Here is a 26693-nt window from a genome sequence, read left to right on the forward strand (position 1 = left end):
TTTCCGCAGTGACAGTTCCCTCCAAAGATCTTAGAGCTCTAAGATTTTTGGTCCCCTCCGCAACTTTCTGGTCAACTGGTCCCTTCCCACCCAAACCACCCCCTCCACAGGTACTTTCCCCTGCATCCGCAGGAAATGCAAAATGCAACAAAAGGTCTCTTTACCTCCCCCCTCTACTGTTCCAGGGATCACCTTCTGTACATCGTTTCACTGAACACCTCTGTTAAATCCACCTTAACCTACCCGATCTCCTGGTTGCTCAGCACTTTAACTCCCCCTCGCATTACAAATCTGACCTTTCTGTCCTGGGCCTCCTCCATTGTCAGATCATTGGAAAACAGCACATATTTCGCTTGGGTACCTTACACCCCAGTGGTATGAACATTGACTTCTCTAACTTCAAATAGCCCTTGTTCTCCCTCTCTCCCCTTCCCAGTTCTCCCACCAATCTCACTGTCTCCGACCACCATCTATCTCTGTCCCGCCCACTCTCCTGACATCAGTCTGAAGCAAAGATCTTCGCTATAAGATCTTTGGTCTGAAGGGTCTCGACCCGAAACGTCACCCATTCCTTCTCTCCAGAGATGCTGCCTGTCCCGCTGAGTTACGTCAACATTTTGTGTCTACCTGCTGACTTCATTGTATACAAAAGTTGTGCAAAAAAAACTCTATACAAATGTCCTATACATGAATTGGTGTCTTGCTCAGAAGCTCAAACTTGTGAAATAATTCTCCTTCAATGAGAAATGGATTACACCCTTCTACAAAAGATGCAAGCAATATTGATACGTGTGCAATGACCAGCCAATCATATAGTTATCATTTGAGCATTAGATCCAATAAGAGAATAATTTTCTGTCCAATGGAAATAGGGGGAGGACGCATGTGTGTGATTTCTATCCAATCAGAGCATGTACGGTCGACTGGCCATCCAATCAGAGCATGTACGGTCGACTGGCCATCCAATCAGAGCATGTACGGTCGACTGGCCATCCAATCAGTTAACCAGGTTGCCTTCGCCGACGTCTGCGCTCATATCCAATCAGCTCTGGTATTACTCGGGTTCTTTTGGCGCCAACTTCGAGCCTCCAAGTTCACAGAGCCGGCTGTTTTTTTTTGTTGTTGTTGTCGTCAATTCGGGGCGAAATACTGGTTGAAGTTAATTGTTGCGAACTATGTTCGTGTCGGATATACGGAAAGAGTTCTACGACGTGCTATTAAACCAGGTAAGGAGTGAGGTAGACGTGAGTCGCATGACGGACCTTGTTGAAGTAAAGGCCCGGCGTTTGTTGAAGCTGCTCAAGAAGGAACTGCAGATGCTGGAAAATCGAAGGTAGACAAAATTGCTGGAGATACTCGGCGGGTGCAGCAGCATCTATGGAGCGAAGCTGGTTCACTTATTCGCTCTTGTAGTCGAGGGCTTTATCTTCGGCGTTGGGTAGCATGATCAGTACGTGTTGATTATTTACAATCATCAGCTATCACTCCTGGAAATGTGTTTTATATTGTTACAAATAACAAACACATTACACTTGGGAGACGTATGTAAGGAACTTCGAATTATATTCACATTTGTTTATAAAGATCAATAAAACAAGATCGAGTAGAAACATTGAAGCATGATTTTGCTCTAGATCTCGAGGTTATTCAGTCATTCATTGATGTTATGGCTAACTTTTTGTCTAATTTCAGTCATTGTTTTGGCTTCCAATATTTTAATGCACTTGAGTAAAACAAAGGTATCAATATCTGAGCCTTTTGTTACAACTCATTACTGCTGGCACCCTTTGGGTGAAGGGGTGTTCTCTAATTTCTCTGGAATGTTACTGATTTTAAGATTATGACCTCTTGTTAGTAGAAAATAGTCTTCATATCTAATTATTTGCAATAAAACACTCGATTAACCTTTGATTCCATCAAATACAGACATTGTTCACATAGCTCTTAGGTTACATTATATGTTTACAGCTGGTCTAATACAAAATCAAACCTATTTCCAAATTATATAATGACTTCAACTATTGGGTCATAGGCGTTGTGTCATTGGTTTGAGTCCAGGCAACACTATGGCATGGATTTAAATGCAACCACTGCTAAAATTGGAACAAGGCATTGTGTGCTACTGTCATATGTATTCAGCAGTACAATGAAATTAGCAGGATATAAGGGAACTTCAAAACTGCATGTTATTGCTGCTGAATCATTGTGTCATTTATGTAAATCTGGAATTGTACAAAAATAAAAGCTGTATGATGTTTAGTTTTGCTGAAACTTGTGTCTTATTTTTCAGAGGGTGTTATTACTTGTGGCCTTCGATGTTGATGCACTTTGTACCTGCAAAATCCTTCAAGTGAGTGGTACCTTGTGTCACATTCATTGATTCCAATGGTTTAAAAAAAATAATTATTTGTTCCCTGTAGTGTCGTGATATGGCAGCTGGAGATGCTGACCCAACCACATACCAAACTAGAGGGATTTGTTATGTGGTTCTGACAGGAGAAGTAAAATATATTGTCCTTTGGCTTGTCCTATTCTGTTACCTGCACTTATTTCCTTTTTTTTTTTTTTCAGTGGGTATCATTTGCTTTGCAATGAGTCTGAATTCAGTTTCATAGAGTTTCATGATTGCTGCAAAGCAAAATAAGAAATTATGTTAAAATTGTTGCTCCTGAGATGGTAAAGGAAAGCGAGGAGAGGAGCTCGCAAAATAGAATAGAATAAGTTTATTGTCATTGCACAAAACTGAGCAATGAAATTCCATTTGCTTCTCCTCCGTTAAAAGAAATACAACACGACACCAATGCACATATGTACATTATGATCACCATTTTCGATGAAATTCTGGAATGTCATGCCTGACAGCATTTGTCCGTTTCCTTTCAGTCCCTGTTCCACTGTGACCATATACAGTATACATTGGTTCCTGTGGCAGGATGGCAAGATCTGGAGACTTCATTCCTTGAGCACAAAGAACAGGTGGGTGACGTTCCACTCAATGTGTCTAGGAGCAAAGTAAAAGCTAGCACAGACTTGTGTATGTTTTCTTTATTATTGTCACATGTACTGAGGTACAGCAAAATTATATTTGTTGTGTGCTGTCCAGGCAAAGAAAAGACTATATACATTGTTACAATCAAGTTGTCCACCATGTACAGATAAACGGTCCAACATTTAGTGCCAGATAAAGTCCGATTAAAGATAGTTCAAAGGTCTCTAATGAGGTATTTGGGAGGTCAGGTCTGCACTCCAGCTGGTGAGAGGACTAGTTTATTTATATTTTATCATGTGTACAAAGGTACAGTGTAAAACTGTTTAGTTTGGGTTGCGTGCTATCCAGTCAGCGGAAAGACTATACATGATTACAATCGAGCTGCCCACAATGTTCAGATACAGGATAAAGTGAATAATTTTTAGTGCAAGATAAAGTCCTGGAGGCATGAATTTTCAAACTTCTGTACCTCTTACCTGATGGGGAAAAGAGGGAGTGAGATGTTGATTATGCAGGTGGCCTTGCCAAGTCAGTGTGAAGTGTAGATGGAGTCCATGCAAGAGAGGTTAATTTGCGTGATAGTTTGGGCTACGTGTACAATTTCCTGTGGTCTTGGATGGAGCGGTTCCCATACCATGCTGTGATGCATCCTGATAAAATGTTTTCTGCAGCACACCTGTGGAAGTTTGGTTTATTGGCACATGTGCTGAGGTGCCCTTAAAAGCATTTTTGTTGCATGCTATCCAGCCCATCGAGTCTGCACTGACCAGCGATCACTGCTCGCTTACACGATCTTTATTTTACATTTATACCCAGCCAATTAACCTACGAACCTGTATGTCTTTGGAGTGTGGGAGGAAATCGAAGATCTCTGATAAAACCCACGCAGGTCACAGGGAGAATGTACAAACTCCGTACAGACAGCACTCATAGTCAGGATTTAACCTGGGTCTCTGGTGTTATAAGGCAGTAGTTCTACCTCAACACCACTGTGCTGCCTTTCTTTGATAATTCTTTAGTAAAGTACGGTATTTTATGCAGGTGGGTGAAAGCTGGCAACATGAATAAGCTGTGCGGTTATTTATGTTGTCCCTAAATCTGTATCTTTCCTATTTGCAGTTCAAGTATCATGTGCTAATCAATTGTGGTGCTAACTTGGACCTCCTGGAGGCACTGCAACCTGATGAGGACGCTGTTTTCTTTATCTGTGATTCCCACAGACCTGTTGATGTCATTAATGTATATAATGATACACAGGTATGTCTGCCAGACATTGACAAAAGCTTGTGATAACTGGCCTTTTTATGTGTGAAATATTGGACTTTGTCTTATTTTTATTTCCTGTTCCTTTCATGTACAACCTTCTTTGCCTTGAATGCATTTTTCAAAATTAAGCATGCTATTTTAGGGAATGAAATTATTTTACACTCGGTATGTTAAGAATTTTCAGTGGAATAGTTTGAACCAAACTAGAAGTCTCTCCTCTCTGAGGAGAAACTGGAGCTTCCCTCTCTTCTGCCTGGAAGTATATTCTAACCCCGTTCTTGGAAGGACCCCAACTGCATTGATGTTATGATTTACTGACCTGTCCACCTTTTGCAGTGAAGCTACCAATAATCCTCTCCATATGGTAATGACATTTCAGTTTGATGTTTTGTGGGAAAATACAACGTGTGAGGAACACTGCTGTTGGAAAGTGTTGATGCTCTACGTGATGTGTAAAGAATTATTTTTATCCACTATGCAATTACAGCAAGAAGAAAACATGGGGTTAATGTTCAAATTGGAATGGGAAATTCAGCAAAAATAATTGAGGGCTATAGTTGTGTGGTGTTCCCAACTAATTTTATCTTGTCATTGAAATTGGAGCAGATAGTGATAGGAGCCATTCGGCCTGTCAAGCCTACAGCCATTCAATCATGGCTGATCTGTCTTTCCTTCTTAACTCCATGCTCCTGCCTTCTCCCCATAACCCCTGACACCCGTACTAATTAAGAATCTGTCAATCTCTGCCTTAAAAAAAAAAAAATTGGATAATTTATTGCATCCATTCAAACTAATTCCCAAGGGGTTGGATCAGCCGACGCATAATTGCCATTTAAAGTGCATGTAACCTGGATGTGATTTCCTACGGTATGTGCAATTCGTCTTCATCCTTCGCGAAATACCCAAGATGACTAAGAAATCCATTCGTTCTAGATATTGAGCACTCTGTGATTCCAAAGAACTGATGTTATCTGGGAGTTTTTGCTGAGACTAGAGCTAAGCTAAGGGGCTCCAGCTTTTGTCACTTGTCCCTTGATACAGATTGACGAAGTTCAGAAGAAAGTCGCAGCTGATTTATTTTTATGTAGGAACCAAATGGCCCTCTCAACTCCGATATCCTGAGTCGGCCTTGTTCAAGCAACATCTATGTGGCAGGAGAGACGAAGGTGGTGTGTGTCTTTGGTAGAAAATCTGAAGCATCTTGGTTGTCAAAACCCATCACTCCAGTACGGTGTGGTAATATAATTGGGAGAGTATATCCACAAATCAGTTTAATTAGTAGTCTGTTCCAGTTGGTGCAGTTATGGCATCGTATTAGGATTTGTGTTTTCAGCAAATGGTGTTTAATTTCCCTTGTCCATGTGTTGTTAGTGATCATTGCATCTATAATGCTCTGCACCTGTTCATCCACATATGTGCAAATTAATATCCAAGTTCTGATCCTTTAACTGGCACCATGCCATTATTCGACAGCAATGCTGGAAATGTTTGTGGTGTGTATGCAGAGATGTCCAAAAAAGCACCACTGGAGAAGCTTTACACACATGGACAAGTGGTGAAGGGAAGATGTTGTATTTTTTACTATGAGGATAGCAACATCTTTCTAACTACTAAGACCTGGCATGTACCCACTGCCAACTAACGCAGAGTAGTGTTGTCCTTTGAATACATGCATGCAGTACTTTGATCAAAAAGTGTGTAAATTATCAGAAACGTCTGAAAAACAGAGCAAGGAAGGTTTAGAAAATTACAAATTTCCAGAAAGCATAAATTTAAAGGGAAATTAATACAGCGAACGGTGGGATGATGCCTTTTAGATGGAGAATTAAGATCTAATGTGAACTACATGGAGTTTTGCTAAATTTATAAGTTGTTGGGTGGATGTTAGTTGGTGCAACAGTTGTGGTGAGGAAGCAGATTTCCCTCACTAGAATGGAACAAAAGAATATAATTTACAATTATGTGAGATAAGAAAAAGCCATGATTGTGCTGTTGCTGTTTAAATGGTTAGGACACATTTGATCAAAATCTTTAACAGACAACATGCAATGAAATTCTTTTCATTGCTAGGAAGGCCGGCAATAAAGGAAAACTGATTTAAAGTAACTTCTCAATATCCCCTTTTGGGTTATTTAAAAGCTATGTAATGCATTATCAAGAAAGGTGGTGAAAACAGGTTCAGCAGTCATTTTTGAAAGGATAAATACCTGAAAGAGAATTGTGCAAGGCTACAATGTACTCGGGGAATTAAAACTAATTGGTATAGCCCTTTTGAAAGGTTGGCATAGATAAATGGGCCGAGTGGTAGACATTGTAGAGATTCACTGTTTTTGTTTAATAACAATCACCTTTTCATAATTAGTAGCTTCCCTTGTGAAATTGAACAAATTGCTTTGTTTATTCAAAGATTTTCTCAAGATTTTAACATAACTGAAATTAATTTACGATGTTAGTAGCTCTTCTGGAATCTAATGTATCATTAAGTGTGGAACTGGTTGTTAAAAATGTGGCACTTAAATGGAAGGCAAAAGTGCATGTTGCCCATTCATTTACCTCCCTCTCGGGTCTAGAGTCTCCAACAATGGGTCGATTTCATCAAAATAGTTTAGATATCGGCAATCACAAGACTTTAACGTCCCATAGAAATGTTAATTTACCTTACTTCAGAACTTTATAAAGCAGGTTAAAGCATGCTAAAAGTTAATAGTGTGGATAATATTTTATCTTCTAGATTAAACTGCTGATTAAACAGGATGATGATCTTGGTATCCCTGCATATGATGACATCTTCAGGGATGATGAAGAAGATGAAGATTCAGAAGATACTGGAAATGAAAGTGAAGGATCAGAACCTACGGGGAAGCGCAGGCGCATGGATGAGGTGATGAATTGTGACCACTGTGTGTAAAGGTTGTTCTGAATGTATTTTATGGGAGAGTTGACTTGACCTGAAGTATGAGTAGCGAACGAGAGAGAAGTAAATGGGTTGAGGAACCTGTGAGTCTGTTGATTGAGGGGTCATGGGCATTAAGCCCCAGGGATGGAAGCTTATGGTCTGAAATTTGGATGTTTGGTTATCTGGTGTGAGATTAAGACCTGAGACTTTAGCGCTTGTGAGGATGTGGTTCATGGTCAAAGACCTTATTTGGCAAGTTGAGACTCTGCCCATCACCACATCCCTGGCCGTTTCAAGGCCAGGCCCACCAATGGCGAAGCCACCACCAACCCATACCTTCACTCCGGCTGCCTGTGGGAGAGAGTCATTCACTCTACCAATCCTCACCCACCCCCTACTCGGCTGACGGCAGGCTGGGGTAGTCGATTCGTCTGAGTTCCAGGCCAAGTTCTAGGCTGGGGACCTCCACACTGACTGTACCAACTGTGTCGCGTTTATTGATTCATTCTGCCAGGAACCCCCTTCCAACAGGCAACGTTGATACCACTGTGTCCTACTGCTCTTCCCCCTATTCCAATAATGCCACTTCTCCTACCCTACACCATGCCTACTTCTCTGCACCTTCATCCATCCTTTTGGCCCTCATTCTGATGCAAAACAGTCAGCCCTTCGCAGAGGCTTTGGCTTTGTTCCTCACGCCCTCACCTCAACTAGTTCCAAGATCACCATGATGTTGAGCTCATCTTCCTTCACCTCTGCCTCTGGGCCTTTTTCTCTGGTAAGGAGTCCTCCATGCCCAGTGACGGCCACTTCCCCCATCTCCATCTTTCCTCCTCTTCATGGACTGTCCCTGCCAGCCTTTTCTTACTTGTTTTATGTTAAAGATGTGGCCATGGACACTCGCATGGTCCCCAGTTATATCTGTCTATTTGTCGGTTATATCAAACAGTCCTTGTTCCATAAGAACACTGGCACCATCACCCAACTCTATCTCAGCTACTTCGCCGACTGCATCGAGGCTGCTCCTGCACCCTGTGCAGAACTCATCGATTTTATTAACTTTACCACTAACTTTAACCTGCCCCCAAATTCACTTGGACTATCTCTGACACCTTACTCCCCTTTCTTGATCTCTCAGCCTGTCCCATATGATGGAGGCAATCAACTGTCTGTCACGTTGTCCCCCACCCCTGAGGGGGGAAACGAGGATAGAGATTCCCTGTTCTCTCCTTTCACCCCACTAGTCTCCACATTCAACACATCAGCGTATGACATCTCCACTCCTCCAGTATGATCCCTCCATCAGTCACACATTCTCATCCCCACCCCTTTCTGCCTTCCACAGAGACCACTCCCTATGCAACTCTTCAGTTTCTTCATTCATTCACACCCAAACCACCCCTTCCCATAGTACTTTCCCATGCACCAAAGTAAATGTAACACCTGTCCCTGTACCTCCTCCCTCGCCTCCATCCAGGAACCCCAGCTGTCCTTCCAGGTGAAACGGAGATTTACATGCAGCTCCTCTAACCTTATCTACTGCATTTGGTGTTCCCGATGTGGACTGCTGTACATTGGTGAGACCGAGCATAGACTCGATGACCATTTTGCTGACTACTGTACTGACCTTTCTGTTCTAGGTTGACTCCATTGCCAGAGTGAAGCCACATGCAGACTGGATGAACAGTGCCTCATATCCCGCTTTGGGTAGCTTACAACTCAACAGCATCTATAAATTATCCAATTTTAGATAGTCACAACACTCTCATTTCTTTCTCTCTTTTCTCCCCCCCCCCTCTCTCTCTCTTCCTTGTGCCCCACCTGGACTTGCACTTATTTCTCCCCTCCCCTTCAACTTGCATTGTTTTCTTGAGCTTCACAATTTGCAACTCTGAAATCATTTTATTTCTCATTCTTCCTTCTGTCTTTTGATTTTTGGTCCTTCTCCAGCCATCTGGATATCAAAAAAAAAAAACCCTCACCTGTTACTTCCCATGCCTTGTCTTGCCCCTCTCTTCCAGCTCCCTATCCAATCCCCACAAAGTCTGACGAAGCTTCTCCACCCAAATCATCACCAATCCATGTTCTACGGAGAAGTTGCCTGACCCCTCAGTTACTCCAGCAGTCTGAAGAAGGGTCTCGACCCGAAACATCACCTATTCCTTCACTCAGTAGATGCTGCCTCACCCGCTGAGTTTCTCCAGCATTTTTGTCTACCAGCATTTTGTATCGTCTTTTTGTAATCCAGCACGTGTAGTTACTTGACTCTGCCCTGCATCCTATATATGGGGATCTGGGATGGATATTAGTAGCATTGGGGGTGAGGTCGGTGTATAGTGTTAATGATGGACATTCATGTGATGGTTGGAAGTGATGTTGGTACTGTTTATGGGTGAAAAATGATGCAGGGTAAAGTCGAGTTGTTGACTTTCCTTGATAGTGTTTTAATCTGGTACTACACCAAGTTAATAATGGGTGTTCCCATAACAAGTGGTTAACGTTCCCCTATGATGCATTATATGTGGGATGATGAGAGTTGTACAAATTGCCAAGAGTAATTCATGTCTGGACATGCCTGGTCTATTTTCCAGAATGTTGCAAATTAATAAAAAATTATGACAATTGAGTTTATTTCACAGCAATCTGGTTTCTGTTCTGATCCAGTCGCAAAATAATTTGTAGAATTGAAATTCTGAGCAACAATATCCAGAGTTTGTGTATTTTGTTTTATATGTAATCTTATCCATTTCCGCATAGTGTAGGGTGGTGGTGGGAGGGTAAAGAGATGTGGAGAGGTGGAAATGTTGCACAATCTGGTACTGAATCATGTAGGCCCAAGATATTTCCAGATTCAATCTGTCTCTGCTAATTACCCGGTCTGAATGTTTATATTGGAGCAGTCTTTTAGCTTTATAATTACTTAACATGAAGAACGTTAATTCATATGTGTGACTGTTAGCGATGATCATTTTTGCTTTCTTTTGATGTCATTAACAGTTTGGTGGCCCTTTGCCAAATACTGCTGTTTAACCCAAAAAGAAATGATAAAAAGCAGTTATGAACATTTAGTACCTAACCCGTGTTATTGCATCAAGGCACATTACTTTCAGGAGAATAGAACATTGGGAAACTTTGTTTCACTTGAATTCGTGTAAAGATATTATTAGAGAAAAATCCAGCCAAAGTAGCATGGAGAAACTTAAATTTTTTAATTAAAAAAAAAATTTAAAATACTCAGTCAAAAATGAGTCGAAGGGAGATGAATCATTCTAGCTGACTTTGTCTTATTTTTATTGCACCATGCTTGATGAAAAAGTTACTATCTAGTGCAATTCCAATTCCCAGCAGTGCTGGTGATGGTTTGTCATGTGTGAAAATAAATGTCAAAATAGATTTATTGATGGGCTATTATTACAATCTTTTAAAAAAATATTATTGTGTTCTAGGGGACCATGGAGAGGAGAATAGATCGAAGACGCCAGCGCCGTGAATGGGAGGAGCGCAGGTACTGGTTATTGCAATTAGCTTTCATAGGTGTCAAAATTTGTGCTGTTCTAGCCATAAACTGTACGTTTAAACAAAATGTTCTGTTCGGTATAAGTATGTGAGTTAAACAAAGAGTAGCTTGTTCTCAGCTGCCTCTTTGTGAATCAACAGGCTTGTTTGCTACTTTATATATTTCGCCACTCTCAATTATCCTGCACATATAACAATCCTCCCCATGCCAGACCCCAGCACATACCTGAAGTTGAGGTGCTTTCCAAATGAAGGTAAAATTGAGACCAATTCAGTCCATGCTACTGTCACCTACCCTTCAGTTTGTGCCATTAAGTACCCATCTACATTGCGTGGGGTGTGGAGAATGCTTCATGCTCTCTATAGTGTTGTTGCGTATTTTGTATACATAATTCGCAGTCCCATTCGGCTCCTTGACTCAATAAACATGCTTGTCTATCCAGTCTCTCCTTGTTAATGGAGCATTCCTTCCCAGGCAATATCCTGCTAAATCTCCTTTCTATGTGTACTCTTAACTGGATTGCAATGCTTTGTTTTCCCATTGGCTCTTCATTTTTATTTGATTTTGCTTTGACAATGATGGTGAATGGTGGTTAAACATTGCTTTATATTACATCGATGCTGAGGGCATCTTGTAATTCTCATCATTTCCTCTTTGGCAGTATCTTGGTTCATCTTAAAATAGATTACATTTTGCGCAGGTCATCTCATAAAATATTTTTAGTTGTCTGCACTTTTGTTTTTTTTAATGACAAAGTACCTTGTCCCTCCCATTCCTCACCATCTACTCTTTTCTGGTCGAATTTATTCCTTGCTTTAATAATGCAACATACTTTTATGAAGTGCCTTAATACAAAATGTCCCAAAATTCCTAATGGTGCAGCATTGGTTAAAAAGCACTCTTGGCATAATGCAGAACTCAGTTTCCTTACACTTCCCATTTCACCTTAACTGCCCTGAACTCATCCCCACTGCCGTTGAAACCCTCATCTACATTGAATATGCAAAAGCTCTCTGCTTGGCCTCTCCTTTTAGACTTTGCATAAATGTGCTTAGCTAAGAGTTTATTCAAAGATGTGGGTTGCAAGTGGCATCTTTAATGGCAGTTGTGGTATCTGAAACCCTGGCCATCGCTATTGCAACTGAAGTTAAAACTGGGAACCACAGATCTACATTGCTGGGCTAGAAAATGTTCAAGATGACAAAGGATAAGATTGTGCAGGGATTTACATTGGGATTGGAAAAAGTTTAGTTTTGCCTGACCAGGAGCCTGTGGTGTTTAGTAAGCTCGGGTGTGTTGTGCAAGTGGGACTTGGAGTAAAATAAAGGAGAGAGCAGCAGAATCAAGGAAGAATGTTTATGTGGATTAGAAAATGGAAACTTCAGAAGGACATTGGCCTCAAAATAACAGAGGCGTGTATAACTATTTTAGAAACTGAGTTGGTTAGGGGTAGTGTGTGATGTTGTGCTATGCAGGAGAATGTGGATACTTGGCAATTAAATGGCTGTTGTCAAAAGCTCACATAAGGGTCAAAGCAACACCTACAGGCACTTACCAAGAATGGAAGTGATGGGCAACAAACTGACTTTGTAACAGAAGTAAACCCCGGGGCTTCTGCCTTCCAGATACTTAGTTGGCTTGTAGATTACGAGAATACGTCTAGCACATACCCTTGTGTGACACATGCATTTTGCAAACTAAGTTGCAAATAAAGTTTTGTTTTTACATTACGAAGTGGGAACATTTGGCCTTGCCAGAATTATTTGTCAATAACTTTTCAAAATAATGTTTATTTGTAAAGTTTAATGTTATGTAATGAAATCATTCGTGGGGACTGATTAGCATGAATATAAGAATGGATTCAATAATGGAATGAACGTAGTATTTTGAGTGACAGTTAGATTTGAATGTGATGTTCTGGGTAGAATGAGTGTCAGATTTTAGTTAAAGAAGTCGTGGCTAGATTGTTAACAATCAAACTTCTGTGTCTTTTACAGGCGAGAGATTTTATTTGAATATGAGCAATATGAATACCATGGGACTTCGGTATGTATTTGTAATCATTGGAAACTTACATGTACCGTTTAGCTGTTTATATTTTTCAACAAAAAAAATCTTTATTTTCTCTGAAATTATACTATTCTGTGTCATTATTCAGTGCCTCTTGAGGATGATAGAAATTACTGTTTTGATCAATGCCCTCAAAATGGAACTGCATTCTCGTATGATTAAGTAATTTGCAGTGGTGAGGCTGAGAGATACAACATCGAAACAGGCCCTGGCTGACTAAGGGGCTTGTCCCAATTGGCGATCCCTTTTTATTATTTTATTTATTTATTTCCGATGACTGCCGGTGTCATATCAATGTCGCCAAAAGATTTTGAACATTTCAAAATCCAGCGGCGACATAAAAATGACACTTGAAAAAGTCAATACGTCATCACGCAGCGTCACCGTTGAATCACGGCGCAAATTTTTCGCTGACCTGATATGTCAGTCAAAGATGCCGGCATTCGCCGAAAAAAATTGCCAAGTGGGGCAAGTCCCTTAGTGATCATCAGTACATTAGTTCTATGTCCAACACACCTGGGACAATTTACAGAAGTCAATTAACCAACAAACTTTCATGTCTTGCAAGGAAACTGGAGCCACCAGAGAAAACCCATGCGGTCACAGGGAAAACATGCAAACTCCACACACAGCATCCGTAGTCAGGATCAAACCCAGGTCTTGAGCTGTGAGGCAGCAACTCTATTGCTGAACCATTGTGCCACCCTTTTTCATTTTTCTTTCCTCGCATGGTGGGATTTACTGCAGAATTCAGAAAATAGTTATATTTAGGAGATAGTACATTTGATTCATAAGCAAAGTACTTGCATCACACTGCTTCCCTTTTAAAAGGGGGAAATCAACCCTGTTGTATGCATTGGTACATTCTTCTCCCAACTTGTTCAATCTCATTTAAGTTCCATAATCAACAGCATTTCAGTGTAACGTAAACATCTACTTGACAATTCTGAATGCCTTGATACGCATGCGCTGATGCTGATCCTACCTTGAGTGTCATGTATGACCAGAGTAAGCTTTGTTTTATACCTTGGGCCTCTAGGTATTCTCAACCTCCATTGGCACATTGTGGTTCCTGCATGTATTGTTCACTAAATTCACTGCTGCGTTTTGTCAAGGCAATTTTGGCACCTTTGAAATTTGCAACGTACCACCTAAAAGCACCAAGGAAGACTGGCCTTGAAAACACAACCATTTGCAGGTTCCTCACTGATTAGTGATGTAGAGATTCTATTAGTACTTCCTACCGTTCAACTTTCTGGAAATATCTTCAAAAATGTGGTTCAATTCTATTTCCCAAGGATTTTTTTTTGTGCGTTGGACACCAATTTTCTCTTACCAACATCGTGTAGGTTTTTTTTTTTAAATAATTATTTTGTTTAAATATATGGCAACCAGTATTTGCTTGAACATTTTCATTAATTTATATTTTCTTTACATACACTCCGTTTCGGTTTAGACAGGAAGACCAGCATATTTGCACTTCTGTATCCATTTTCCTTTCATGCCTCGGTTCTTGTACAATTTGTTCAGTCACTGCAGAGAAGCTTAGCATGACACTCAGATAACAAAGCACGGGAATAAATTGTGCTTTAGCCTTCATTGCTGACGTACATCAGAGATCATGAGTGAATATCCATCAAGGAAGTAAATTCTTTAGCGCTAGATTGTTCTGGGGAGTTGCTAATCTTCAAATGCTTGATAGGCATGGCTTGCCATCCTTGTATATCACTCTTCATATAATTACAAACTGTTAACATTTACTCAAGCTGTCCGGAAAGCTATTTAATAGAACTCCGTATTGTTCCTTGGGGTGATAAAGGGCTCTTTATGAGGATTCCATTTTATTTGTTTTTGGTATGCATTGATTTTTGTTTTGTATATCTTTTATATATACACAACCATTTGCAGGTTGTAGTTCTATTAATTAGCTTTCCAGACAGCTTGAGTGAATGTTGACAGTTTGTAACTGTGAAGAGTGATATGCAAGGATGGCAAGCCATGCCTATCAAGCGTTTGAAGATTAACAACTCCCCAGAACAATCTAGTGGTAAAGAATTTACTTCCTTGATGGATCTTCACTTCTTAGCAACTGGAGTGTTGGTCCACAGCAATTTCTCCAAAATGATGCAGTGCCAATTAATTCAAAAAAGCAAAGAAACCAATGAGGTAATGAAGACTGCCTACTCGTTTACAATCTTTCCCATCAAATAATATGATCCTTCAAATGAAATTTTGAAAGATTGTATGGAAAAGTATATTGTAATTAAATTGGCTTATAGTCATGGTTTCCTGTGTTCTCTTGCAATGAAAACTTTCCGTCCTTTGCAGATGGAAGCAAATTTCCCTTTAAGCATAGTACCACATCCCTCTATTTTAGCATGCACAAACTGATTGCTTGCCTTAAGTTAGCTTTTTTTCTTTACTCTCTTTGTTTTGATTCCTTTTTTTCACTAAGGCATGTATCTCTATTAAACATGCTATTTGAAATATTTTTTTCACCATATTTGTTCTTTCCTTCATGTAATTTTCTGTCAATAATCAACGATAAATTTGTTTCTTTTTCTTTCTATTCTATTCAGTTTTATTTTCATACAAAATTGGATTGTTTTATCTGGAACATCACATGTTGGGGGCAGAACTGATAGAAGTATATAAAATTATAAATAGGCTAGACACTTGAAACCTTTACACTGGGCGGAAATGTCTAGAACTTGAGGGTATAATTTTAAGGTGTGAGGGGCAAACTTTAGAGTAGATATGTGGGGCAATTTTACATAGAATGGTAGGTGTCTGGAACACGCTGTCATTGGTGATGTTGGAGGCAGATACGATAGTGGGATTTAAGAGGCTTTTGAATTGGGACATGGATGAACATGGAATGGAGGGATATAGATCACACGCAGGCAGATATGAGTTAATCTTGGTATCAAGTTTGGCATGGTCTTTGTTGGCCGAGAAGCTTGTGCTGCACTTTTCTATATTCTATTTGCATTTATTTGTACCAATGTTTTCCAGTATTTGTTTAACTGTGAAGATGGTATTCTAGATCTGGGTTCAGTAAATTTTGGGGATTCTCCATTGACGTTCTATCACAGAGGTTTTCATGTTCTTGCGTCATCCCAAACTGCTTTCAACATCAAACAATAGCTTCTGTAGTGCAATTGTTAATTTTATGTAGGTAAAGTTAAAGCAATTTTGTGTACAACAATGTCACAGAGTAGTAGAATTGTTGCTGATGGCTGGATCCCAACAGGGCACTGCGAGAGCTCCCTATTCTTTTGACATTGCTTCATTGCCTCATCTGAAAGATGACAGCTCTGATAGTACTGCTGTCCTTCTGCAGAATACCAAAATGTTGACTTGAGTGAAGTAATTCAATTAGGGAAATGAGGCAAGGAGCTACAGTTATATGTAAGGGTATAATTATTAGGCTGGTGTTTGTAAAGAATGCTGCATAGTTGGAAGCAACATTTTAACCCAAGGCTAATTAATTAATAATCCTGTTGTTTATTTGCAGTCTGGAATGGTAATATTTGAGCTAGCCTGGATTATGTCCAAGGACTCAAATGATATGTTGTGGTAAGTGCTTTCCATATGTAATAGAAACTTATAATAATTACTTGCAGTTTTCTTGACCATATTGTTGTAAAACTTGCAATTTGCCCTAATTCTTGAAGCCGTATTTTGTCTACCTGGTTTTTTTTTTGTTTTGTTTTTTTAGGTGGGCTATTGTTGGTTTGACGGACCAATGGGTTCATGACAAAATCACACAGTACGTATTCTGAAATGCTTCTGCTTTTTTAGCCTGATATCAGCAGGGAAGATTTCCAGATTAAATATGATGTTAATTAAATATTAGTCTGTGTCAATTTGCCTTAACTCAAAGCTGTGAAGAGAACATAAGACATGGAAGTTTCCATTTCATCAATTTTAAACCGCCCTTATGGCCTCATTTGCATAAATAGGGACCATGCTGACCATCAAACCTTTTAAGGTTGTTTGTGGATATCAGAATGAAACTTAATTCCAATTATGGTTTGTTCTGCAGCATGAAGTACGTGACAGATGTTGGCATTGTGCAACGTCACGTGTCGAGGCACAATCATCGTAATGAAGATGAGGAGAATACACTTTCTATTGATTGCATGAGAATCTCCTTTGACTTTGAGTATCCTTTAATCGGAATGCAACAATCGGAGAAAGATGACCAGTGAATGTTATTGCTGAAGTTGTAGGTGAATTGCATGTGGATTTTGAAACAACCAGAATTAAACTTAATTCCAATTATGGTTTGTTTCAATTCATTTTCAATTTGGTTGATAAATGCTTTTTTGGGTTGCAAATGTTAGCTCAACAGTTCAGGCCTACTCATCATGTTACATAAGTGGCTGTGAAGTTGGACTGTTTTTTAGCAAGCAGAAAGAAAAATTGGCTTTCAGTTGGTTGACGATCAAGGTTTTATTAGAAGATTTTGATCTAAAAAAATTAGCAGGGGTCAATCGGTAGGTTATGTTTTTCCTCTGGTTCAAATGATGCCACAGTTTGTACTTTGGAGCAGAAGGAAATAGAATGTTCAACTGAGCACAGAACCAAAGCTCTAAGCCATTATTCAGTGAAATAGGACAAAATGGCTAGTAATTATTGTTTCTTACCTTTTGGCAATCATAGTATCAATATCTAAAGATGAGATTCTTCAAATAGATCATGAATAGTTCTGATGTCATTAGTTGGAAGGCCTTTCAATAATCTGACCAGAGTGGGTCTTTGATCTTGGAGATGGATTAGATTTGACTGACAATCCTCAGGAAAACTATCTGTAAATTTACATTGTATACATTTACAGTGATGTAATGACGTAAAAGCAATTTTTATCACTCTTTCCCTACCCCCCCTCCCCTCCCTGTTCATTTTAAGTCTTGTGCATTTTCACTTATTTTTAGTTTAGTGTTGATGTCATTATGTGTTGTAAATGTGAATGCTTTAGTTTTCTTTAACTACAAATCTTGTTCAGTCTCCGCCTTGCTTTGTATCACCATTGGTCATTGTATGAGAGCATGTGTAACTCCAACTATACCTATGCCAATCTCAAGCTATGGTCCATACAAGGTTTGAAGAGACTTCAGGAATTCTTAGCAGAAATGGGGTAGGTGAACCCTTTCAAGTTCCACCTTCTAATGATTCAAAACTGTTTTCAAAGGAGCCACTGTTAAATTCAAACTGCAGTAAAACTGATAATTCAGCATCCTTGGGACTTTGGTGATTCTGGACTATTGGATGTTACTTCTGATGTTACACATATTGTGACACATTTCCAATTTACCTTTTTTGCATTGAGGGAATTGTATCTTTAGCCATACTGGTGGGGCTGATATTGTACTATTATTTAAATAATATAGACCAAGAACCTACAGGCAGGTGACCCTGACATCAGTGGTAGGAAAGTTGCTGAAGAGGATTTTTAGGGGCAGGACCTACCAGCACTCGGATAGGCACGATTTGATTAGGGATAGCTGGCAGGGCTTTTTGCGTGGGAAATTGTGTCTCACTAACCTGAGTTTTTTTGAGGAGGATTGATGAGGGCATGTTATCTACATCTTCAGCATGGACTTGCATGGTAGGCTAGTCTGGAAGATTACATCGCATGAAATCCAAGATGAACGAGCCAATTGGATTTGATATTAACTTGGACGAAGGACTCTAAGGAGAGTGTGGAGGGTTGTTTTCTAATTTGAGGCCTGTAACCAGTGGTGTGCCGTAGGGGTCAGTGTTGGGTCCAGTGCCGTTTGTTACATGTATTAATGATTTGGGAAATATTGTTATTAACGTTGTTAGTTGATTTGCAGATAACACCTAAATTAGTGGCGTTGGTGATAGTGAGGATGGATATCTACGTTTGCAACGAGATCTAGATCAGTTGGGGAAATTAATCCAAGGCATGGGAAATGGACTTGAACTCTGACAAGTGTGTGGAGTTGCACTTTGGTTTGTCAAATAAGATCAGGACTTGCACGGTCAATGGTGGTGCCCTAGCGAATGTTGCAGAACACAGACATTGTAAGTACAAGTGTATGGTTCCCGAATATTGGAAAGTCAGACCGTCTGCTTGCCTGTGGATAAATGTGAGGTAAAACAGGAAGGCAGATTATTATCTAAATGGTGTAGTTGGGAAAAGGCTAAGTAAAACGGGATCCGGGGGTCTTTGTTCATCAGTAAATGAAAGTAAGCATGTGTAAAAGCGAATGGTATGTCGGCCTTCCTAACGAGGAGTTGAGTATAGGAGCAAAGAAGTCCTTTGGCAGTTGTACAGGGCCCTAGTGAGACCACACCTGGAGTATTGTGTGCAGTTTTGGTCTCCAAATTTGAGGAAGGACATTCTTGCTATTGAGGGAGTGCAGCAAAGGTTCACAAGGTTAATTCCCAGGATGGCAGGATTGCCATATGCTGAGAGAATGGAACGGCTGGGTTTGTATACTCTGGAATTTAGAGGGATGAGAGGGTATCTTATTGAAACATATAAGATTATTAAGGGTCTGAGAACATATCCTGCCCTTGATGCAATTCATGACCTTGATGCAATTCATGACCTTGGATTTAGTTTGTGTAATATCTAACCATCAATTTTCCTATTTATGTTGCAGACTCCCGCTGAACCAAGTCAGGCAAAAGTTTAACTCTATGGACATCTCATTGAAGGATAATCTACAAGAAATGACTTGAGGAGTCTGCAAGTAAATTTGGGTAATTTTTTTTCTTTTAAATTGTGGTTTTATAATTGGTTTGTAGAAATTGCTGTGACTATGAAATAGCACAGGTGTTTTCTTGAAGGTAACTCCATGGCAAGATTTGAAGAAAGAACAAAAGTCCTGGTATTTTACCCAAAAAATACACCTTAAATCATCTCCAGGAGTAAAATAGATTATGCAACAATAGTGCATCTAGCAGAAACACTGTCTCTGAGTGCCATAGATTGGGTTCAGTCCTGATCTCGGGTGCTATGTCTTTAGAGTGCAGGTTCTCCCTGGATTTTATCTCGCATCTGACTTTTTTTTAAATTTAACATTCCAAAAAAGCGTGGGTTGGTAAGCTAATTGGCCATTGTAAATTATAATCCTATGTATAAGTGAGTGGTAGAATGTTGAGTGAATGAAGAAAAGATGGAAGTAGGATTAGTGTTAATGAACAGGTCATAGTCAGCGCAGACTTTGTGGGCTGAAGGGTTTATTTCACTCTGTCTATGACTCATCTGTTCAGTGGTTGTGAGATATTGGGTCCTACCATGTTTGGCATTATAAAAAAATTAATCGAAAGATTAACACGTGCTATTGAATATCAGTACGTACAAATTCTTTACAACAGATCGTCCATCTACATTACATCACAAAAATAAAGGCAGCTTAATCATAGAAAATTGTGCTGGATAATAATTGATAATGAAATACTGATTCCTTCCTCACCTGCCTAACCTATTACAGAAACGTGTATTGATAGTTTTCAAGAGAGTTAGATTTCGGTCTTGGAGCTAAGAGAATCGAGGGATATGGGGACAAAGCCGGAACGGGGAACTTGTATTGGATGATCAGCCATGATCATATTGAATGGTGGTGCTGACTCGAAGGGCCGAATGGCCTACTTCTGCTCCTATTTTCTATGTTTCTTTGATCTCAAACTGAATAATCACCATCACCTGTGTTTCCCTTCTCACACGCCCACCCAACTTTCATTTCACCAACAGGCACTATGTTGCATTTGGTAGCAATGTCATAGTGCAACACTTTTTTTGTTATGGTGTTTACTCTGGTAGTCGTTGGTTGATTCAAACTGTTCCTAATTATTGCTCTAAGAGTTTTTCTGTTTATTTTCAGAATGAAGGATATCCGAGTACAAACGTTCAATGTGCACTTTGGGTTTAAAAACAAGTTTCTTGCCAGTGACATTGTTTATTCAGTAGCGTCTCTGCTTGAGAACATTGAGAGAGACGATGGGAACAAGAGCTTTATCGAAGCCTTGGACAGTCTTTCCAGGTATTGCTTGCTTTTGGCTGCTGCTTGGGGATCTGCGCTATACATACTGTAGATGTTGAGTTTGCAATGCTATGATTTGACTAGAAAATATTGAAACAATATATAAATGAATGATTATAAACTTCTGCCGTGCTTCCTATTAAATTTCATTGCTTGTTCGCAAACACATAGTAATTTATAGAAGTGCAGATGCTGGTTTAAACCGAAGATAGACACAAAATGCGGGAGTAACTCAGCGGGACAAGCAGCATCTCTGGAGAGAAGGAATGGGTGATGTTTCGGGTCGAGACCCTTCCTCAGACTTGCACTTACACAAATCAGTGTCCCTGTTCAAAAACAATTAAATAATTTAAGCTCTCTTTTATTTGGCACAATGATTTTCACTGACTGGGTGATATACTGTCAATGAACCAGCTTCAGTCTGAAGAAGGGGCTCGACCCGAAACGTCACCCATTCCTTCTCTCCAGAGATGTTGCCTGTCCCACCGAGTTATTCCAGCATTATGTGTCTATCTTCAGTACATAATAATTTGTTGAGTTCTTGTAGTTGGAGGAAATCTGCTGTCAAAGTAAATGTCAATAACGCTATCTAGTAGCGTTTCTCTGGTAGTTAGATTAATGCAGTAAAATTAAGCAGATTGTATTTGTCTGGGAACGACTCCCAGCTGATTTTTATTCACTGTTGAATTGGTTATTTCATATTTAATTTACCTGCTTCATTTGATTGTTTCTGTCTTGGAAAATAACTGAAAAGGTGGGTACTGCTTGATATTTGGAATTGATCACATAACTATCCTGTAACATCTGGAGAATTATATCTCTAAAGCAATTTTTTTTTAATGTTTGCTTTGGAGATATTTTTAAAGAAGGCATGAGAGAAATTAACACATGGAAGAAATATGCTGTACTTTCCAAAAATCCTGATTATTTTTTTAATTGTAAAATCTGAAAATTTAAAAAATGTTAAAATTGACTGCTCAATCCATAAATTACCTTACACTCCATCCCTTTGATCACACCTACCATGTATACATTTTCTGTGAGCTGCCCACGTGTTGCACATTCATGTCAGCTAACAATGGGGGGAAAAGTATTGTGTTTATTAATAATTTCACTGTGTTTACAACCAATCCTTTCATTGCGATAACAAAATCAAGTTAAGCCAGCTCTTGATCTCAAGCCACTTTATTGTCCACTTACCTTCTTTTCAGATCTGAAGAAATTGTATCATGTTGCATTATTAGTGAGTTCTGTGATTTTGTTTGGCTCAATATGTACAATGCAGTAGAAATTGTGACGGTGAGTCGGCTTGTAGTGTCGTATATTATCCACTAGGTGCTCTCCGTGTACCTGTGCTTGTCCATAAATGCCAAGGCAAAATCCTCCCAGATTCCAGAGAAATGCTGCATGCTCTTTTCTTACATTTTCAAATAACGTTAACAATTACAATGGATTCCTTAACCACCTCCCAAACGCCATCCTCAAATTGTGTATTATAATGCATAAAATATGTGGAAAATCATTATTAACAATGAAAAAACTAACTTTTTTTTGCCTTTCTGTAGAAGTAATTTAGATAAACTGCATCAGGGTCTGGAACTGGCCAAGCAACAGCTCCGAGCAATTCACCAAACAGTTGCCAGCTGTATTTGTACCAACCTTATCATCTCGCATGGACCCTTTCTTTACTGTTATTTGCAAGAGGTGAGGATCAGCCTTGGAAAGATATTATTACAGTGCTTTCCATAATGTTTGGGACAAAGACCCAGCATTTATTTATTTGCCTCTGTACTCCACACTTTGAGAATTGTAATAGGAAAAAAAACACATGCGGTTAAAGTGCATATTGTCAGATTTTAATAAAGACCATTTTTATACATTTTGCTTTCACCATGTAGAAATTACAGCAGTGTTTATACATAGCGCCCTCCCCCCCCCCCCCCCCCCCCCCCCCCCCCATTTCAGGGCACCATAATGTTTGGGACACAGCAATGTCATGTGGATGAAAGTTGTCATGTTTAGTATTTTGTTGCATATACTTTGCATTCAATGACTGCTTGAAGTCTGTGAGTCATGGACATCACCAGTTGCTGGGTGTCTTCTCTGGTGATACTCTGCCAGGTCTGCATTGCAGCCATCTTTAGCTTATGCTTGTTTTGGGGGCTTCCCCTTCAGTTTTCTCTTCAGTTTGCTCAATTGGGTTCAGATCGGGTGATTGACGACCACTCAAGAATTGACCATTTTTTAGCTTTGAAAAACTCCTTTGTTGATTTAGCAGTATGCTTGGGATCAATGTCTTGCTGTAGAATGAACTGCCAGCCAATGAGTTTTGAGTCATTTATTTGAAATAGAGCAGGGGATGTGTCTATACACTTCAGAATTCATTACGCTTCTACCATCAGCAGTTGTATCATCAATGAAGATAAGTGAGCCCAGTACCTTCAACAGCCATACATGCCCAGGCCGTAACACCCCCACCACTGTGTTTCACAGATGAGGTGGTATGCTTAGGATCTTGGGCAGTTCCTTCTCTCCTCTGTACTTTGCTCTTGCCATCATTTAGATTTAAGTTAACTTTTGTCTCATTTGTCCACAAGACCTTTTTTCCAGAACTGTGGTTGCTCTTTTAAGTACTTTCTGGCAAACCGTAACTAGGCCATCCTGTTTTTGTCACTAACCAGTGGTTTGCATCTTGCAGTGTAGCCTCTGTATTTCTGTTCATGAAGTCTTCTGCAGACAGTGGTCATTGACAAATCCACACCTGACTCCTGAAGAGTGTTTCTGATCTGTTGGACAGGTGTTTGTTTTTTCTTTTCTTTATTATAGAGAGAATTCTTCTGTCATCAGCTGTGGAGGTCTTCCTTGGCCTCCCTTTGCGATTAGTAAACTCATCAGTGCTCTCTTTCTACTTAATGATGTTCCAAACAGTTAATTTTGGTAAGCCTAAGGTTAGATACATCAATCTAACAGTGTTATTATTGCTTCTCGGTCTCATAATGGCTTATTTGACTTTCATTGGCACAACTTTGGTCCTCCCGTTGATAAACAGCAATAAAAGTTTCCAACAGTGATGGAAAGACTGGAGGAAAGACAAGGTGCTGGGAGCTCTCTTATACCTGCATTAAGGAGGCAATTAAACACCTGGGCAATTGCAAACACCCGTGAAGCTATGTGTCCCAAAAATTATGGTGCCCTGAAATGGGGGGACTTGTGTATAAACTCTGCTGTAATTTTTACTTTGTGAAACCAAAATGTATAAAAATGGCCTTCATTAAAATCTGACAATGTGCGCTTTAACCACATGTGATTATTTTTCTATTACAGATCTCAAGTTGTGGATTACAGAGGCAAATAAATAAATGATGGGTCTTTGTCCCACACATTATGGAGGGCACTGTGCCCTTTTTGATTCCCACATACGAACTATTAATATATCAATGGCACTTCCTGTGAAATTAATAATCACAACTAGACCAGGAAATAAATGAGACTAACAATTTCATTCAGACAACACCAGCAAGACAGTTAATTGGTCACCAAAGTATTTTCTCTATATGTGTCTTTGACTGCCTTTGTATCCTCCTTTCTCAATTGTCTAATCTTTAAAAATCTTTTCGACTTTAAGAATAAGTAAGCCATTTAGAACGGAGACGAGGAAACACTTTTTCTTACAGAGAGTGATGAGTCCGTGGAATTCTCTGCCTCGGAGGGCGGTGGAGGAAAGTACTCTGGATGCTTTCAAGAGAGAGCTAGATAGGGCTCTTAAAAATAGCGGAGTCAGGGGATATGGGGAGAAGGCAGGAACGGGTTACTGATTGGAGATGATCAGCCATGATCACATTGAATGGCGGTGCTGGCTCGAAGGTCTGAATGGCCTACTCCTGCACCTATTGTCTAATGACTCAAAATGGTGGAATAATTCAGTGGGTCAGGCAGCATCTCTGGAGGAAATGGATAGGTAATGTTTCAGGTCGGGACCCTTCTTCAGACTGTCTAATATTTTACATTCTCCAGCACCTGGATTATAAGAGGCTGAGGGGTGATCTTATTGAAGTATAAAATGACGAGGGGTCTGGATAAAGTTAACACTCAGTCTTTTTCCCAGTGTAGAGTATTCTATAACCAAAGGACATAGGTTTAATGTAAGAGAGGAGAGATTTTAGAGGTTTTTCTGTATCTGAAATAAGCTGCCAGAGGAAGCTGTAGACGTGCATATAATTATCATTCAAAAGACTTTTGGACAGATATATTGATAGAAAGGCTTTAGAAGATTATGAACCAAATGCAGGTAAATTCGACCACCCTAGAATACCAAGTTGGATAGCATGGATTTTGGGCTAAAGGGCCTGTTTCCATGCTGCATGGCTATCTGACTCATTGAATGATGGTAGACACTAAATGCTGTAGTAACTCAGTGGGACAGGCAGCATCTCTGGAGAGAAGGAATGGAATTGAATGATGGAGCAGGCTCCTCCTAATTTGTAAATTTTGTATAATTTACAAATTGTCAGCCACGGTCCAATCTTTCCTCTGACATTAAAATTGTAGTAGAGCCCACATTCAGCCAAATTCTACATTTAAGTGCAAAGCAGTGCATCTCTGAAAAATGTGTAACTAGAATAACCATTGGGGAAAATAAACAATCATTCCTCATTAGTTGAAGGGTTAAAGTTCCCAGCCTCAAGTATAGAGTCATCCAGAACGTGAACACAAGAGACACAGTTGAAGTGTTTGTAATTGCCTTAAGCAAAATGTGCTGATTACACAATTGTACCCTACAAAGCTGTCTCCCTAGCAACCTCGCCGCCCTACATGTGTGGTGGCCGGTTTACGATGCAATAGTTGAAAAAAAAAGGGGGGGGGACAAAACAAAAGCCTGATGCCTTCCCAGCTGCAGTGCTGAACTTCACTGTGCCAAGGACTGCCCCTTCTATAGCAAAGCTGTTTGCAGGGCAACTCCACTGCAGCTTTCTATCCATGTGGCAAAAACAAAATGCTAGAAATACTCAGCAGACCAGGCCACGTCTGTGGGAAGAGAAACAGAATGTTTCAGGTTGAAGACCTTTCTCACAACTAAAAAGAGGAAGTAAGGACAGCACAGTCGTGCTGCAGTAGAGTTCCTGCCTTACAGCACCAGACACCCGGATGCGATCCTGACTGGGTGCTGTCCGTGTGGCGTTTGTACGTTCTCCCGTCACCGCATGGGTTTTCTCCGAGTGCTCCAGTTTCCTCCCACACTCCAAAGCCATACAGGTTTGTAGGGTTAATTGGCTTCGTTAAAATTATTTCTTGCCCCTAGAGTGTAGGATAATGTTGGTGTGCTGGGTGATTGCTGGTCGGTGCGGAATTGATGGTCTGAAGGGCATGTTTCCACATAGTATCTCTAAAGTCTAAAGAAGGTTGTAAAGTTGCAGAAAAATTAGGGGAGAATGTCCTTGTGTAAAACCAGCGTAATCAAGGGGATAAGATATAAATAAAAGGTCATCTGGTCAATGAGTGAATGGGAGCAGTTAGAGTGAGAACATGGACAAAAGAATGTAGGAGTTATGAAATGCAGAGCAGAAGAAACTGCCTGGCAGTTTAGACTGGTAATATCCTTCATTCCCAGAGGGAAAAGGAAGCAAAAAGATTAAATTCAACTAATACTATAGATGACATGCAAGGACCCAACAGTTTTTCCAGGTAAAGCTGCGATTCGTTTGCACTTCTTCCAATCTAGTGCACTGTGTTTGATATTCACAACATGATGTCTGCAGCATTGGAAAAAACAACGCAGATTAGATGTCAACTTTGCAGAACATCTGCCTTCACTCAAAGGGAGTGACCCTGAGCCTCCCATTGCCAAACGACACTTCATTTTCCCCATGGACACATTGAAACTTTCTGGACCCGATATTAAATTTCACAATTTCATGTAACTTGCTTTCTTGGCCT

General features: G+C 39.9%; 1 protein-coding gene across 1 annotated transcript in view; it reads left to right on the plus strand.

The window, feature by feature from the left end:
* The first annotated feature begins 1034 nt into the window (after nt 1-1034).
* The window catches only part of cdc45 (CDC45 cell division cycle 45 homolog (S. cerevisiae)), a 33595-nt gene continuing 7936 nt past the window's right edge, over nt 1035-26693 (plus strand). The window contains 15 exon segments of the mRNA XM_055655184.1: nt 1035-1226; nt 2291-2350; nt 2884-2976; nt 4109-4246; nt 6987-7136; nt 10598-10656; nt 12666-12714; nt 16256-16317; nt 16460-16510; nt 16787-16906; nt 17750-17881; nt 19377-19449; nt 19451-19476; nt 20601-20759; nt 22325-22463. Coding sequence (XP_055511159.1) covers nt 1176-1226; nt 2291-2350; nt 2884-2976; nt 4109-4246; nt 6987-7136; nt 10598-10656; nt 12666-12714; nt 16256-16317; nt 16460-16510; nt 16787-16906; nt 17750-17881; nt 19377-19449; nt 19451-19476; nt 20601-20759; nt 22325-22463 — 1362 coding nt within the window. The 5' untranslated portion in view covers nt 1035-1175.

This window comes from Leucoraja erinacea, chromosome 25 (assembly GCF_028641065.1).
Source record: "Leucoraja erinacea ecotype New England chromosome 25, Leri_hhj_1, whole genome shotgun sequence".
NCBI lineage: Eukaryota > Metazoa > Chordata > Chondrichthyes > Rajiformes > Rajidae > Leucoraja > Leucoraja erinaceus.